The sequence below is a fragment of the Schistocerca piceifrons genome, chromosome 1 (genome assembly GCF_021461385.2).
Source record: "Schistocerca piceifrons isolate TAMUIC-IGC-003096 chromosome 1, iqSchPice1.1, whole genome shotgun sequence".
Taxonomy (NCBI): Eukaryota; Metazoa; Arthropoda; class Insecta; order Orthoptera; family Acrididae; genus Schistocerca; species Schistocerca piceifrons.
The window spans coordinates 342,394,633-342,412,611 of record NC_060138.1 but is presented as its reverse complement, the minus strand read 5'-3'; the positions used below and the strand labels follow the sequence as shown (position 1 = coordinate 342,412,611).

At 37.2% G+C, this 17,979-nt stretch overlaps 1 protein-coding gene across 6 annotated transcripts in view; it reads left to right on the top strand.

The window, feature by feature from the left end:
• Nucleotides 1-1,400: 1,400 nt before the first annotated feature.
• Nucleotides 1,401-17,979, top strand: part of LOC124790718 (spermatogenesis-associated protein 6) — a 166,494-nt gene continuing 149,915 nt past the window's right edge. For all 6 annotated transcript variants that reach the window (XM_047257810.1, XM_047257808.1, XM_047257806.1 and 3 more), the window contains exon 1: nucleotides 1,401-1,670. In XM_047257810.1, coding sequence (XP_047113766.1) covers nucleotides 1,623-1,670 — 48 coding nt within the window. In that variant the 5' untranslated portion in view covers nucleotides 1,401-1,622. The remainder of the gene's footprint in view (nucleotides 1,671-17,979) is intronic.

Sequence of the window (17,979 nt, the reverse complement as noted above, 5' to 3'; positions counted from 1 at the left end):
ATCGCGAAGTGTGAAATTCTTTTTCACATAGGAAAATATAGGCATCCAAGAAAAACGCCGTTTCATCTCTACGAACGGCACATACACAGAAAACATCTGCAAACTAAAATTCGCCGCACTGAAGACCTTCCAGTGTTCCATTATGACTATCTTGACCCTTCTCAGTACGTTCCTGTAGCATATGTAGAATGTCACGGCAACAGAAAAAGATAGGGGCAATTTCACCTACCTCATACCTCGAGGAGTGGGCAATCTACACTCAAATTTATGCCGATGGCTCAAAAATGGGTGTGAAACATTATACGGGATGCGCTTTTTTCTATCCACAAACTACTGAAGAAAGAAAGTTCCAACTACCAGGCGATGCTTTTATATTTCTCGTTGAAACATTCGCTATTCTGTAGGCAATAAAATACATATGCTCTCTATAAACCTCCAAAGCACTAGTATTTACTGACGTGCAAAGCGTCCTAAAATCTATTTGCTACCGGAAATGGAACAAAGGAACTTGTATATGTACCCTAGACATAGTAGATAACTATTATCAAGCAAAAAAGACTGGTCATGTTGTAGAATTGGTTTGGATCAAATCACGTTCTGGCATCCAATGGCAAAGCAAACTAACTAACAAAAGATGCGATTAGTAACGGAAGACCTATGAACATCAAACTCCCATACACAGACTACTTTTTGCAAATCAAACGACAAGCGCTTCTTTCGTGGCAAGTGGTATGCACTGATGGTGAACAAACTACGGGATGAAACCTATGCCAGTATACAGCCAAACATGACAAGACAGTTACGGTTTGTGAAGTTCGAACTCTCATGGAAAATTATATCACTTATTGTGCGGCGTCTTAATCATGGATCTTTATCCGCCCACTTACATCGGATCGGAGCACTGTGGGCACCTCATTGTCAACGTGATGGCGCCACAATTTGTGATGTCAATCACATTCTCTTTCAATGCAAGCGTTATGAGACCGGCGGTGTCAACTTTTGCAGGAGCGCTCGAGACTTGGTCCCTGCCAAGTTTATAACTAAAGACGATATAAAAATCTACAAAGAGTGATGATTGTCGATCTTACTACGGAGACTGATTTACTATCTTTCACACAAACACGTTGTTTACTGTCAGTTGTATCCAGTATGCTCATGGACTGAGTATTATTATTGTATTCTGTACACACATTTATGAATGTCTCCCCTCCGCAGTGTATCAGATCACGGTTGTATGTCTGTTACCCTGCTCTGTCATTTTATTTAAATTATTGTGGCTAGAAGCCAAAATAAATCAATAAAAGCAACCAATTCTCTGGTAGACACAACAGGCAGGTGCATCCCATAGCGAGGAGCGATAAATGGATAACGCTTTGGTCTGTCGAGAAAATCAAAGATCTTAATAGTTGAGTATTGAGCGCACTCTGGTAGTGACGGAGCACACTTTGGACAATAATTTGTAAACATTGTGTTAACTGACATCATGTAGTGCTGATAAATACCAACATTTTCCGAAAAACACACGCCTAGACGATTGTGCCGAGAAGAATGATACGCACATCTCAAAATTACCGTTATATTAGAAAAAAGTCTATTGACTAGTACCACGGAAGAACACCAAAATGCGCAGGAAAGTCACTAATTTTGTGCTAGAAATTGAAGTGCACGCTGTAAGTTAGTAAAGATCTTACTCTCATATTGTAAGTTGCACAGATACTGCAATTTGCCGTTTTGTGTATCTTGTATATTACCTCGTGTTTAGTACAAACGTGACAAAATGTATAAGTCAAAGAAAAAAATAAAAGATTTAATTTTAGAAAGTATGATGTTACCTTCGCGACGGAAGTTCCATTCCCCCAGTTTCCCCGATTCCTAAATGAATTGTGTTTAAGTCAGTTGCCCCCTATTGTAACATCAGCTGAAAGCCACCACGGTTAACGAATACTTTAAGTGGAATGAAGAGTGAATATCTCCGGCATCGTCATCAGTTATTGGTCAATTCTGATCCATTACATACGTAAATAGTGTACTGAACACACAACAAAACAAAGTTGAGACAGGGTGGTGGAACAAGCCGAAATTTGTAAATTACAGTCATAAGTAACAAACAGTGCCATTTAAGTAGTTGAAAGTATCCGTAATTCGCTATACATAAGCACTGTTTTATAACAGTATCCGTAATTCGGTGCACAAAAGCAATGTTTTACAATTAAAGAATTCTTCTGAGCAACGGCATTGCTCCATCAGAAATAACTAATATTTGAACGAGTTTTTATGTCGCTTCTGTTTTAAATCATTAGGTAGACTAATGAATAATGTAACTGCTATGCCTGAAATACTTTACTGACACTATGTTGTTCTAGATTGACACATTACAGCTTTTTCTTACTTTGTGGCTACCGTAGTCATGTTTATTTTGTCATAAGGCCCCTGTTAAGTTTAAGAGATGCCAGTATAAGTGGAAGCTTGGCGGGCTCATTTTCAGCTGGGTGAAATGTCTACAAGTTTCTTTAAGCTGCAGATAGTCGTGATAGCTTTTCTCTGTATCCTAAAGAGATTTTGCTGGGGCTGAGTTTCCACAGATGGGCATGCATTGAAGTAATGAGTGAAAGTATTCATAATATGACTGAATCACTGTTGACCTGTTGTACGTTGGCTTAGGACACAAAGAGCATAACTAGCCTTTGAGAGCTTAGTTTCAAGGGCGTTCACAAGATAGTCCCATTTTAAATTGTTTTGTGGTTCTATTCCTAGAATGTTTAACATCAGGTATAGAGTGTAAGACATGATATTGTATCACATTTTTGTGTTAGTGGGCAAGAGTAGAAATTAATGAAAAGTTTCTGCTATATGATCTTATTTTGTCAAAAACAGCCAGTAATCAGACACTGAAGCATCTGCTGCTGATTCTGTAAATATGTTTCAGCAGCTGTAATTAAAATAGGGGCCTAATGGTTTCATCTGCAAATGCAATTTTTTTTTTTCTTTAATAAAGTCATTTACATCAGCAGTATAAAGAAGGAAGAATAAAGATCCCCTCTACATAGCCCTTTGGTGCTCCATACTTAATCAGTGATTTACTGAATAAATGTGATGTAATAATGAAACTTTCTTTGCCATCAAGCTTTGATATCACTTTTCTACATGTGTTCTACATTGTATCTTATCCACTGATTTGTGATCTCTTTGACACCATATTGGGCAAACTCGCAATAATAATAATAATTATTATTACAACAATCCCCCCCCCCCGCTCCAATCTCTGTCCATCCCAGTCTCCTCATCTTCCTGTTGAGTCATCAACAGGCACACAAAAAAGTAAAAACTTTGCTAGCTTAGCCCATTGAAGGATTTGCCCAAGACCTAGGAAAGCTTTCATTCTGTTTTTGTGTCCACCCTTCCACTATTTGGTGAGTGATCTTCTGTACTCTTAAATTATTTACATTCTACCAGCACTTTCCTTACGATATATGTTTTAATGAACTGTTTCATCTCCTTGGACAATGTATTATTTATATTTATTTTTATTTTAAATTTCGACCCCTTGTAGAAAATGCAGTAAAATCATTAGATGACCGTCAGCCGAAGAACCCGACACAGAAGCCAATAGGCAGTTTGTCAACAAGTGACCACGAAAGGCTTAACAATTTTGGGGTCGACAGAAGCGTCCGATCCCACGCGTCGGCTTTGACCCGTGACGTAAGGGTGTTGTGTGTGACGTCATGACGGCGGGAGTTTGGTTTGAGTGTGGCTGTCTCCAGTTCTGCTTTATCTTATTTTATTTACTTTTCTGATCTGTTCGTTCTATCTCGTGAGATTTTTTTTTTTTAATTTAAAAACACTTATTACTTATTTTAATTGTCTGTTTCCTCGAATTTCTGTTTTAGTTTATTATATTTATCTTTCTGATCTGTTTGTTCTATCCCGTGAGATTTTTTTTTTTTTTTAAAAAGACAAAAAACACTGATCAGCTACTGAAGCATCTTTATCTTCTATGGGTTGCAGGGGTTACGACCCCTGGGGAGGTGGGTGGATATTTATGCATGGCTGTTTTCACTTACACGTTGTAGCTACGCAAGGCGTCTAAATTTGTTTATATTTAGTTTGCCCCCCACCCAAAACACCCCATTTCCCGCGCTTGTCCCGTTAGTGTCATTAGGCTTCTTGTGGAAAGTGTGTGTGTTTTTGTTTCCGCCATATTTGTGACGTCATGGGTCAAAGCAGACGGGTGGGATCGGACGCTTCCGTATTTCCCAATTTTGTATTAAGCATTTTGTTTGTGTTTTTCATAAATATAAGTCCAAATTGGCTCTCCTTCTGTGATCATGTGGAAAATTGTTGGTGAGAGATGTAATAATTTTTTTCTTTATATGCACATACGTACATCATATATTAATCCTTGTTACTTCATCTATTGAGTAGAAGGAGTTATCATTCAGAAATTCTTTTAATTTGCTTTTAAATGTTGGTTGTCTATCTGTCAGACTTTTAATACTATTTGGCAAATGACCAAAGATTTTTGTGGCAGAAAAATTCACCCCTTTCTGTGCCAAATTGAGATTTATTCCAGAATAGTAAGATCATCCTTTCTTCTAGTGTTGTAGCTATACACTTTGCTGTTATTTTTTAATTGGGATGGGTTATGAATGACAAATTTCATAAGTGAATATATGAATTGCGAAGGTACTGTAAATATCCTGAGTTCCTTAAATAAATGTCTGCAAGATTATCTTGGGTGGGCTCCAGCTATTATTCTGATTACACGCTTTTGTGCAATGAATACTGTCTCTCTTAATGATGAATTGCCCCAAAATATGATGCCATAGGAAAGCACCCAGAAATTTTGAGTATTCTGCGTTAGCAACAGACTTCTGTTCATAGCCTATATTTATCAATGGTGTTATGCCATTTACTGCACAGAATTGTATAAACTGTGTTTTCTCAAAATTAGTGAGAGTCCATTTGCAGAGACACACTTAATAATTTTCTGAAAGACCTTATTTGCAATTTCCTCAGCTGATTCTTGCTTTTTGGATGTGGTTATTATACTCGTATCATCAGCAAAAAGAACTAGCTTTGCACCTTCGTGAATATAGGGTGGCAAGTCATTAATATATATTAAGAACGCTAAGGGACCCAAGACTGAACCCTGTGGGACACCATTCTTGATACCTCCCCAGTTAGAAGACTCTGCTGGTTTTTGCAGACTATCTATACTGTTAATTTCAACCTTCTGCATTCTTCCAGTTAAGTATGAATTAAATCATTTATGCACTGTTCCGCTCGTACCACAATACTTAAGCTTATCTAGAAAAATTTCATGATCCACACAATCAAAAGCCTTTGAGAGATCACAAAATATCTCAATGGGTGATGTTTGGTTATTCAATGCATTTAATATTTGATCAGTGAAAGCATATAAAACATTTTCTGTTGAAGTGCGTTTCTGAAAAGCAAACCGACATTTTGTTAGTACTTCATTTTTACCAATATGTGATACTGCTCTTGAATACATTACTTTTTCAAGAATTTTGGATAAAGCTATCAGAAGTGAGATTGGACGGTAGTTGTTAGCATCAGATCTATCCCCTTTTTTTTGTGCAATTGTTTAACAATAGCATATTTCAGTCTATCTGGAAAAATGCCCCGTTTCAGTAAACTACTACATATGTGGCTGAGAACCGTACTTATTTGTTGGGAACAAGCTTTTAGTACTATGTTGGAAATGCAGTCGATTCCATATGAGCTTTTACTTTTAAGTGACTTTATTATTTTCCTAATTTCAGTAGGAGAAGTGGGTTGAATTTCAATCTTACAAATTGCATGGGTACTGCCTCTTCCATAGACTGCCTTGCATTTTCTAATGAATAGCTGGATCCTATTTTCTCTGCAACACTTAAAAAATGATTATTAAAAAATTTTCTACTTCTGACTTTTTGTTAACAAACTTTTCGTTGTGTTTGCTAGAAATAACAGTATTCCTGTGCTCTCAGTTGCCCTGTTTCCCTCAGACATTTTAACAACTTTTCTTAATACAGTGCAGTAGTTTTTATAATGTTTCACTGTTTCAGGGTTTCAGCATCAGCACTCCTCCTACCTATAAGGCACATTTCCCTTTTCTGTGTACAATATATTTTCATCCCTTTAGTAAGCCATGGCTTTTTACATGGTTTCTTACAATTATATTTCACTGTTTTCTTAGGGAAACTGTTTTCAAATATACTCACAAAAGTATCACAAAATACGTTAAATTTTAAACTAGCATCATGTTCCCTGTACACCTCATCCGAGCCTAACTGTTTCAAGCTTTCCCTAAAATTTTGAATTGTTAAATCATTAATTGAATGCACTAATTTGGAGGACTGTTTTGCATTACTATATGGAGCTATATCATATACTGTAAGTAGCTGTGCATCATGTTCAGACAGACCATTTTTAACAGGAAAAGTTTTTATTTGAATAAATTTATCTTGGTCTGTGAAAACATGATCTATCAGAAATTACAATTAAATCAATACCATTAGCTGCCGATGAGCATTGATATTATATATCAATGCCCGCCAGCAGCTAATGGTATTGATTTAATTGTAATTTCATTCTAGAGAGCTGCATGGTCACCAATGGCATCTGTTCTTTTGGACATGTCCGAAAGAACAGATGCCATCTTCTTATTATCTAAAAGTGTGCTGCTTTCCTGTACCACCCAAGTAGAAAAATCAATAACTGATGTCAAATTGAAAGAACCAAGTAATACAAGATCAAACTTTCTATCGGACTCCTCCAGAAAACCTACGTTGGAATCCCCACAAACAATAATTTGCTTTCCTCTGTCTGACAGATAGCACAACAAGGAATCCAAGCTTTTCAAAAATAGTTGAAAATTTTCCAATGGAGACCTATACAAGGCTACAGTTATAAAAGTGCCATTATTCAGTTTAAGCTCACATGCACATGCTTCTGTATGTTGCTCTACGCAAAATTTTTTAGTTTCCAAATTTTTCACATTATGACAGATTTTAACATATATGGCAACTCCTCTCTCTATAATGTCTCTACTTACATTTGCCGAAAGCTTATATCCACCTACATATACAATTTCCATACCTGTGTCTATATGATGCACAACAGATTGATACATAGAATCAGTTGGTGCCATAAGTATATCCAGTTTTTTTATTAATTTATGAGTGAAAGTAACAACTCACTGAATACTGGAAGCATTGTCATTGGCAAGCACACAAGAAAGACAAAATATTTGTCTGTTGACAGAGCTGGAGGAGGCCAATGGAGTTGGTGTATTTGTTGCAGTAGACAAGAAACTCAAATCCACCGAGATAGAAATTGAAACTGGAGCTGTGTGGGGGAATGTTTGGACAAGACTCAGTATCAGAGGTGGATGTAAAATAGTAATAGAATCCTCCTGTTGCCCACCAGACTCACCTCCACATGTAACAGAGAACTTCATTTTGCTTCTATGTAAGTTCCTCAATCACAAGAATCAGTTGAGATGTTAATCATCCAGCAATAGCTGAGAGCATTACAGTTTTGTTAGTGATCGGCTTGACAATACATCCTGTGAAACATTATGAAGTGTTTCTCGGTAAACTATCTGGAACAGATAGTTTGGAGCACTACTCATAATGGAAATATATTAGATCTTATGCCAACAAATAGACATAACTTCTTTGAGGTAGTCCACATCAAAACTGGTACAAGGGACCATGACACGGTTCTGGCAACATGATTACCAGTGTACAGAGGATAATTAAAACAAATAGAAAGGTATGTATGTTCATTGGGATCAAACAATGTAAAATCCATGGTGGAATAAGAACAATATTGTGAAAAGGACAGATTTGTACTTGTCATGTAGAGGAGACATCAAGTCACACACAGGCACAACAAAAAGAGTGCTGTACATTTAAGCTTTCAGCCAAAAGTTCCCCTCCTAAAGTAGAAAACACATGTTCCATAGACAGTGGTCATGTGTGTGTGGGTTGTGGTTGCATGATTGTGTGTGTGTTTTCTACTTTTAAGATGTCCTTTTGGCCAAAAGTTCAAATTTATAGCAGTCTTTTGTTATATGTTAAGTAAACTAGATAAAACAGCAGTAGTGATATATGTAACTGAGAAATTAGAAACTTTCAGCACAGGACAGGAGCTTGTAGAGGAACTATGGCCCAGGTTTAGAAGAATAGTTGGCCATGCACTAGAAATATTTATCCAAAAGAACAGTTCATAATGAGAGGGACACTACAGTCACTGTAAAAAAAATTTCTAAAGAAACAGGGACAACTGCATAATATATGTGTAAAACAAAGCATGAATAGAGAGATGCTAATTAAATGTGTGTGGCTGTCAAGAGAGCAGTGTAAGAAGCCTTTAATTACTACTGTACGAAAATATTGTCAAATACTTTTTACAGAACCCACAGAAATTCTGGTCATATGTAAAGGCTTTTAGTGGTACCAAAGTTAAGTAACCAGTCACTCGTGAATAAGACAGGAACTGAGATGGAGGGAATCAAAGCAAAACCTGAAATTGGTGGCTCTGCTTCCAAATGTCCCTTTACAAAGGAAAATCCAGGAAAAGTGTGCCAGTTTAGTCCTTATACAACTGAAATAATAATAATAATAATTTTATTGTCTTTAAGCCATTACAGCACTAGACAGTCATACACATAATACGATACAGTATATGCTATAAAAGAACAGAATTATTATTAACTTTACAGTTTAATATCACAGGTAATGAAATCCTTTATATTGTAGAATGGGCTTACAACTAAACAGTCATAAAGTGTTTGTATTGTTGCTCTGGTAAATTTTGTATAGCTTGTGGAAGTTTGTTAAATAATTTGTGGCCCATAAGTTCATAACTGTTAACTGATTTTGACAGTCTGTGGTAGGACATATAGATACACCTGTTTGTCCTAGTGCTGCAGTGCAATGTATATTTGCTCTGCATTTTACTTTAGGTAAGTTCTTTTTTTTGTAGATTAAAATGAATGAATGAATGAAACAAGTATTAGTATCGGTGGTGTTGAGAAACAACTGAAATTGTTAAAATTGAAGAAAGCTCCAGGACACAAAGGAACCCTCTAACTCTATACTGAATTTTCGGCAAGCTAAGCTCCCCCCCCCCCCCCCTCTTCTATCTATAATCTAACATAGATCCATCCAACAAAAACCATGCCAGTAGTTGAAAGAAAGCACAGATCACACAAATCTACAGGAAGGGTAGTAGAAGCAAACTATCATCTGGTATCCTTGACATAAATTTGATGTAGAATCTCAGAACATATTCTTAGCTCAAACATAATTAGGCATCTTGGACAGATTGGTTTTGTCAACAAGCATGGATTCCAAAACCACTGATCCTCCAAAACGCAACTTACCCTTTTCTCACATGATGCACTGCAAGATTTGAATCAAGGCAGTCAGGTAGATGCAGTATTTCTGGATTTCCAAAAAGCATGTTACTGAGAACCACATCTACACTTATTGTTGAAAGTATGATCATATGGGGTATCAAGCAAAATTTTTGACTGGATTGAGGATCTTTTGGTAAGGAGGACGCAGCATGCCATCTTGGATGGACAGTCATCTTCAGATGCAGAAGTTACTTCGGACATGTCCCAAGGAAGTGTGTTGGGATCCTCACTGTTCATGTTGTATAATAATGACCTTGCAAACAATTCATCATTATCTCAGACATTCTGCAGATGATGCTGTTAATACTGTTTGAAAGAAGCTGCACAAATATTCCCTCAGTTCATTATAAGGTTTCAAAGTGATGAAAAGATTGGCAACTTGCTTTAAATGTTCAAAAATGTAAGATTGTGCACATAAAAAAATTTGTGATTATAATATCAATGTGTCAGCTGGAATCAGTCAACTCTTACAGATATCTGGGTATAACACTTTCTAGAAAAATGAAATAGAATGATCACATAGGCTCAGTTGTGGTTAAAACAGATGGTAGAGAACAGTTTATTTGTAGAATACTGGGGAAATGCAATCAGTCCACAAAGGAGATTGCGTAGAAATCACTCGTGACCCATTCTAGAATATTGCTGAAGTGTGTGGAATCTGTACCGGATAGAACTAATGGGAGATGTGGAATATATATATATATATATATATATAGAAGGGCAGCATGAATGGTCAGAGGTTTGTCTGATCTGTGGAATTGTGGCCCAGAGATGCTGAAGAAACTGAACTGACAGACTGTTGAAGACAGATATCATCTGTCCTGAGAAAACCTACTCAACAAAGTTTCAATAACTGACTTTAAATGCTGACTAGGAATATGTTACAACCCCCATATATGGATCTTGAGCACAAGATTAGATTAATTACAATATGCACAGAGACATTTAAAGAATCATTCTTCCTGTGCTCCATGCGGGAATGGAATGAGAAGAAACCATAATAACTGGTACAGTGGGGCGTACCCTCTGCTATGCAGTTCACACTGGTTTGCAGTCTACAGATGTAGTTGTAGACTCAGCGTTTCCTTTGTTTGGTGAGCTGTTGCTTTCACTCCTAAATTGTTTACATATCACCTTATAAGAGGCTGCATATTGCTCTTAGTTCTTATTCTTATGGCCCTTTTCTGCTGTGTGGATATTAACTACTTCCCATGTACCTAGTCCTTCTACTACATTTTACAGTGCGTATGGTCAACCGTGTCAAAAGCTGTGGTGATCTAAAAATATGCCTGTATCATAGTCATACTAGCTGAGAGCTTTAATTGCCACTTTTGTGAACTCTGTTATAACCAGTATTGTACTTCTGCTCCCTTGGAAGTCAAATTGTGCTTCGTTAAGAAAGTTGATGTAACTGATTAATCTGTCATTCATGATTAGTTCTGTTATTTTTTGGAATAACGTGAGTAGCAAAACTGGCCATTAGTTTTCAGTATTTTCCACATTAATGTTTCTTCACTAGGGGTACAACTCTTGTGTACATTAGAGCCATTGGAAAAATATCTGAACCAAAGTTCATGTATTATGATTGTTAACAGAGTTTGTTTGCTGTCCATTTGTGCCTTCAGAAGAGGGGATTGCCGAAATGTCTGATTACACCTTTGTGCTTTGACCCATGATGTCATCAATATGGCAGAAATGACTGTTCTAAGCATCTCCAATATGGCACCTATGACATCACTGAAATACATATAAATAAGACAATAACATTTCCCTCCAAAAATACAATCAAATTAATGGGACAACTGCAGGAAACTGGGGGTTTTAGGGTAGGGATGAGCGAAATATAATAGTAGGGAAAAAAAAAAAAAAAAAAAAAAAAAAAAAAAAAAAAAAAAAAAAAAAAAAAAAAATTACCGTGATCCCGAAACAAACAAAATGATGGGGGGGAAATACAACATTCCACTACACTGACAAAACCTACATGATCTGACACTTCCCTTGACCTATATAGGTCAACCACAGCTGACGATACCAAAACACCAACACCTATAACTAAAATTACAAAAAATTGGATCGGTCATTTCCCGTGATGTATAAAGATCACTTACAACTATTGATACCAAGAAAACCAACACCTTCAACTACAACAAATCGAAAAATAAAAGCAAAACCAGAACACCTCAAAAATCCAAAACCCCAAGATCGCTACATAAATTAAAACACATTCAATACACCAGAAATACACAAAACATCAGAACTTGAGAAGAATAGACCAAAAAAAAACACTTACCATCAACAAATTCCAGCACTGCAAACTAAGTCGGCCACCCAACTCTCTCCACTCCCCCCCCCCCCCCCCCCCCCCGACACACACACACACACACACACACCGTGGTTCAAATGAACCCAATATAACACATTACACTCAGCACATACATACACACCAATAGAGGGTACCATCAAACACAAGACGACTTCTATAAACACAGCCAACTCTGTGCTGTAATGACATCACACATCACAGCACCCTTATGTCACAGGTCAAAGTAGACAGGTGGAATCAGACACTTTCATTGACTCCAGAAGAATTACTGGAATCTCATCTGTGCCTCCTGACTTCTTGTCTTTTTTTTTTTTAATTTTTTTGTCTTCCTGACTTTTTGCTCTGTTGTGGGGTACACCATCATTCTGCTGGCTGTATAATTTATTGTGTGCACTATAGCTGTTTTAGAGATATTTTGCTGCAGCTTCTCTGCAATACCTGAAAAGTATTCATTCACAAAATTTGCTAGTTCTTGTGAATTTTCCATTAATGTATCCCTTGCTTTGATTTGCATGTTTACAAGTCTCCATTTTTGTTTTCAAATTGTATGACATGTACTACTTTACTTTGATTTTCTGAAAAAAAAACTTGGGATGAAGTGTATACTTAAATTTTTTTATGTTCCTAAAAAGCATTAATTTTCACAAATACAAAGATTGTTTCCACAAACATGTTGTCAGTTGCGAGTAACAGATGTTTTGTACATGCATAAAATGATTATTAAATGGGGAAAACCCACCATGAGGGAATTACTGTTGTTTGATTAAATTTTACACACAAAAGGAAATGTGTGGTCATCCCAAAGGTTGGTTTGAACACCACAGTGCCACACTAGACACTTTCCTATTAGAGATGATAATCTCTCAGCTTCCACATACTGGCTTAACCAGCCAGTTACAGGGACACCTGCAGATTGATGTGGACTCCTAACCACAATGTAACTAGACATTTTTTATATTTACAAAGCGTAATGAACATCAGAGCCATCCCGAACACACACATGTACAAGTATATATGTCTGCTAGCTCCACAGGAGATGAGACTGAAAATATATATGATTAGAGAAAATAAATTATTCAGTAAGTTAGGGGAAATGTAACTTTAATTGTGACAGTGAACTAAAATTCAAGTGTAGGAATAAAGACTGGGATGAAGGAATAATGGAAATTTGCACAGAGCACAATCCAGCGATTACTAATGCTTGGTTTAAGAATGATGGAAGACGGTTGTATATGTTGAAAAGATTTGAAAACTCTAGTAGGTCTCAGAGGAGTTATATAATGGTAAGATGAAAATTTGTAAACTAAATTGTAAGCTGCAGTACATTTCTAACAGCAGATAAATACTCTGGCCATAATTTATTAGTAATGAAATGCAAATTAATCACGAAAAAAATTCAGAAAGCTTGGAAATGAAGACAGTTGGACTAGATAAGCTGAAAGAATCAGTGGGTGTTGATAGTTTCAGAGGGAGCATTATGCAACAACATACATCGTCTAAAGAAAAACAAATAGATTAATATGCAATTTTGAGAAATGCAACTGTCAAGACAGGAGAGAGACAACGAGGTAAAAATGCAATGGCCATTAGGAATCTTCAGCAACATACAAGGTATTAAATTTAACTGGTGAATGAACAGCACACAACTATGTCACTGGATACAGTTGTAAACAGCAGTATAAAGATAGGTAGGAAGACATTTCTGCTTAGAAAGACCAACAAGAAACAGATTTCAGCTGACCAATGCAGTCAATATGAAAATTTCATCTTCAGCACTGACAATGTTGAGTACCAATGGGAAATGTTCCAAGAGTATTTTACAATGCACTTTAGACAAGTATGTGTTAATCAGAGTTGTGAGGAAAGGGAAAGGCTCATTGTGGTTCAACAGTTGGGTTAGAAAGCTGCTACAAAAGTAAAGAGAGATTCACTGCAAATTTAAACACAGCCAAAGCCTGATAGATCAACAAACACTGAATGATGCCAAAATTATCGTAAGTAGACCCATGCTTGAAGCATTCAGTCAATTTGAAAGTAAAATTATACTTATTTACCTGATAGAAAATCGTAAGAAATTTTGATCTTATGTTAAATATAGACACTGTGATCATAACAGCATCAAAACAGAACATTACACAGTGAAGGCTGAAGTACTGAATATTTTTTTCCAGAAGTGTTTCACTGATGAAGACTGCACTGTAGTTTCTCCTTTAAACCACTGCACAAAACCTCAAAATGAAAGATAATGGCCAGCTGATGTGGCGAGCGGTTCTAGCCACTTCAGTCTGGAACCGCACTGCTGCTATGGTCGCAGGTTCGAATCCTGCCGCGGGCATGGATGTGTGTGATGTCCTTAAGTTAGTTAGGTTTAAGTAGTTCTAAGTCTAGGGGACTGATGACCTCAGATGTTAAGTCCCGCTGTGCTTAGAGCCATTTGAACCATTTTTCAAAGATAATGAAATAAGCGACCACAGGATAGAAAAGCAACTGAAATCACTCCACAGCATCATAAAAATAATACAATTTTGTTATACATACATACATCCATACATTTTTCCTGAGGGCATGCAGCTTTATTGTATGGTTAAATGATGATGGCGTCCTCTTGAGTAAAATATTCCGGAGGTAAAATAGTCCTCCCATTCGGATCTCCAGGCGGGGACTACTCAGGAGGATGTTGTTATCAGGAGAAAGAAAACTGGCGTTCTATGGATCGGAGCGTGGAATGTCAGATCCCTTAATCGGGCAGGTAGGTTAGTAATTTTAAAAACGGAAATGGATAGGTTAAAGTTAGATATAGTGGGAATTAGTGAAGTTTGGTGGCAGGAGGAACAAGACTTCTGGTCTGGTGACTACAGGGCTATAAACACAAAATCAAATAGGGGTAATCAGGAGTAGGTTTATTAATGAATAGGAAAATAGGAATGCGGGTAAGCTACTACAAACAGCATAGGGAACGCATTATTGTGGCCAAGATAGATACGAAGCCCACACCTACCACAGTAGTACAAGTTAATATGCCAACTAGCTAGGCAGATGATGAAGAGATTGATGAAATGTATGATGCCTACAGGAAAATTAAAGAGACCTTTGGAGAAAGGAGAACCACTTGCATGAATATCAAGCGCTCTAATGGAAACCCAGTTCTAAGCAAAGAAGGGAAAGCAGAAAGGTGGAAGGAGTATATAGAGGGTCTATACAGGGCGATGTACTTGAGGACAATATTATGGAAGAGGTTGTAGATGAAGATGAAATGGGAGGTATGATACTGCGTGAAGAGTTTGACAGAGCACTGAAAGACCTGAGTCGAAACAAGGCCCCCGGAGTAGACAACATTCTATTAGAACTACTGACAGCCTTGGGGGAGCCAGTCCTGACAAAACTCTACCATCTGGTGAGCAAGATGTATGAGGCAGGCGAAATACCCTCAGACTTCAAGAAGAATATAATAATTCCAATCCCAAAGAAAGCAGGTGTTGACAGAAGTGAAAATTACCGAACTATCAGTTTAATAAGTCATAGCTGCAAAATACTAACGCGAATTCTTTACAGATGAATGGAAAAACTGATAGAAGCCGACCTCGGGCAAGATCAGTTTGGATTCCATAGAAATGTTGGAACACGTGAGGCAATACTGACCCTACGACTTATCTTACAAAATAGATTAAGGAAAGGCAAGCCTACGTTTCTAGCATTTGCAGACTTAGAGAAAGCTTCTGACAATGTTGACTGGAATACTCTCTTTCAAATTCTGAAGGTGGCATGGGTAAAATACAGGGAGCGTAAGACTATTTACAATTTGCACAGAAACCAGATGGCAGTTATAAGAGTCGAGGGGCATGAAAGGGAAGCAGTGGTTGGGAAGGGAGTGAGACAGGGTTGTAACCTATCCCCGATGTTATTCAATCTGTATATTGAGCAGGCAGTAAAGGAAACAAAAGAAAAATTTGGAGTAGGAATTAAAATCCATGGAGAAGAAATAAAAACTTTGAGGTTCGTCGATGACATTGTAATTCTGTCAGAGACAGCAAAAGACCTGGAAGAGCAGCTAAACAGAATGGACAGTGTCTTGAAAGGAGGATATAAGATGAACATCAACAAAAGCAAAACGAGAATAATGGAATGTAGTCGAATTAAATCTGGTGATGCTGTGGGAATTAGATTAGGAAATGAGAGGCTTAAAGCAGTAAATGAGTTTAACTGTTTGCGGAACAAAATAACTGAGGGTGGTTGAAGTAGAGAGGATATAAAATGTAGACTGACAATGCCAAGGAAAATGTTTCTGAAGAAGAGAAATTTGTTAACATCGAATATAGATTTAAGTGTCAGGAAGTCGTTTCCGAAAGTATTTGTATGGAGTGTAGCCATGTATGGAAGTGAAATGTGGACGATAAATAGTTTGGACAAGAAGAGAATAGAAGCTTTCGAGATGTGGTGCTACAGAATAATGCTCAAGATTAGATGGGTAGGTCACGTAACTAATGACGAGGTATTGAATAGAATTGGAGAGAAGAGAAATTTGTGGCACAACTTGACTAGGAGAAGGGATGAGTTGGTGGGGCATATTCTGAGGCATCAAGGGATCACCAGTTTAGTATTGGAGGGCAGCGTGGAGGGTAAAAATCGTAGAGGGAGACCAAGAGATGAATACACTAAACAGATTCAGAAGGATGTAGGTTGCAGTAGGTACTGGGAAATGAAGAAGCTTGCACAGGATAGAGTAGCATGGAGAGCTGCATGAAACTAGTCTCTGGACTGAAGACCACAACAACAACATACAATAAAATATTACGCTTAATTACCCCTTGCTCAAATTATCATTTCATTTTATGAGTTCTTCTGTTGAATAATAGCATTTCTCCCACATAATCTGCTGTAGCCTCATTTTTAAAATTTCTGGCTCCATATTAAATATGTTTTTGCCTATTAACTTGTTATATATTGTTATTCCCATATACTGTGGAGTCCATGCATATAATTTCGACTGGTCTGTAGGTAACATAAAATTACTTTTGTTTCTTGTGTTATATGTATGGTTAAATTGATTCTCCTCAAATAATTTTTGTCTGCCGTGTAGGGAGATTATAATTTCATACATGTATATGGAGGGAACAGTTGTAGTTTCTGAAATAATTTGTGACAAGACTCTGTTTGCTGTGCAGTACACATGTATCGTATAATTTTCTTTTGCAGTTTCAGTATTCGAGATACACTGCTTTAACTTCCCCAGAATATTATCCCATATCAAATGACAGATTCAAAATAACTATGATAACCAATTGTTTGTGTACTCAAGTCAGTGGAATTTGCTAGTATTTGTGTTGCAAATGCATAACTGCTTAGTTTATTTGATAGGAAGTCAATATATTGTATTCTAGCTTAAATTCTTGGGTAGATCAAGAAAGTGATTCAGATGTACTTCATCAAATTGGGTAGAAAATACATCTGGGCACAGCTTAACTAAAAGAGGTGATTGGTTGATAGAAGAGACATCAAGGGTTAGGCAACTTCATAGTGGAGAGAACTGTGGGTGGTTAAATATTGTTGATGAAAACCAAAGCATGGCAACTGTAAGCAATTTCCATTGCATGTAGGGTGCAATGGTTATGTGGAGATGAAGAGGCTTGCACAGATAAACTAGCATGGAGGACTGCAGTAAACAAGTCTTTGGCCTTTATGTAACAGCAACAATCCACTACAGTGTCAGTAAGGCTGTGTTGACTACCAAAAATCTAGAAATCACTAAGATTCTTGTAGAAGATTTAGTCTGAAGTATGTAGCACCAGGTGTTGTTGTCTCTGGAAATTTCATTCAGAGATGGTGTCAGAAATAATTTCACAGTATCACAGTACAGGAGTATCTACAGGATGACAGGACCCTGCTCCCCAAAAAAGATGAATAGCCTTACATAATGTTTTAATATGTCTTTGGTAGATATTATGACAATGTACTTGTCAAACAGAGACACTGGTATAATATACTGGTTGTTGTGACATTTGCATACAACACAGCAAGGTAAGACACTACAAGTCTCACATCATTTTTCCTGATTTGCGGACAATTATGGACACCTTCTTCCCATTTCAACCTCACAATGCTCAGGATGATTGTCACAAAGCCGGCCGGAGTGGCCGTGCGGTTAAAGACGCTGCAGTCTGGAACCGCAAGACCGCTACGGTCGCAGGTTCAAATCCTGCCTCGGGCATGGATGTTTGTGATGTCC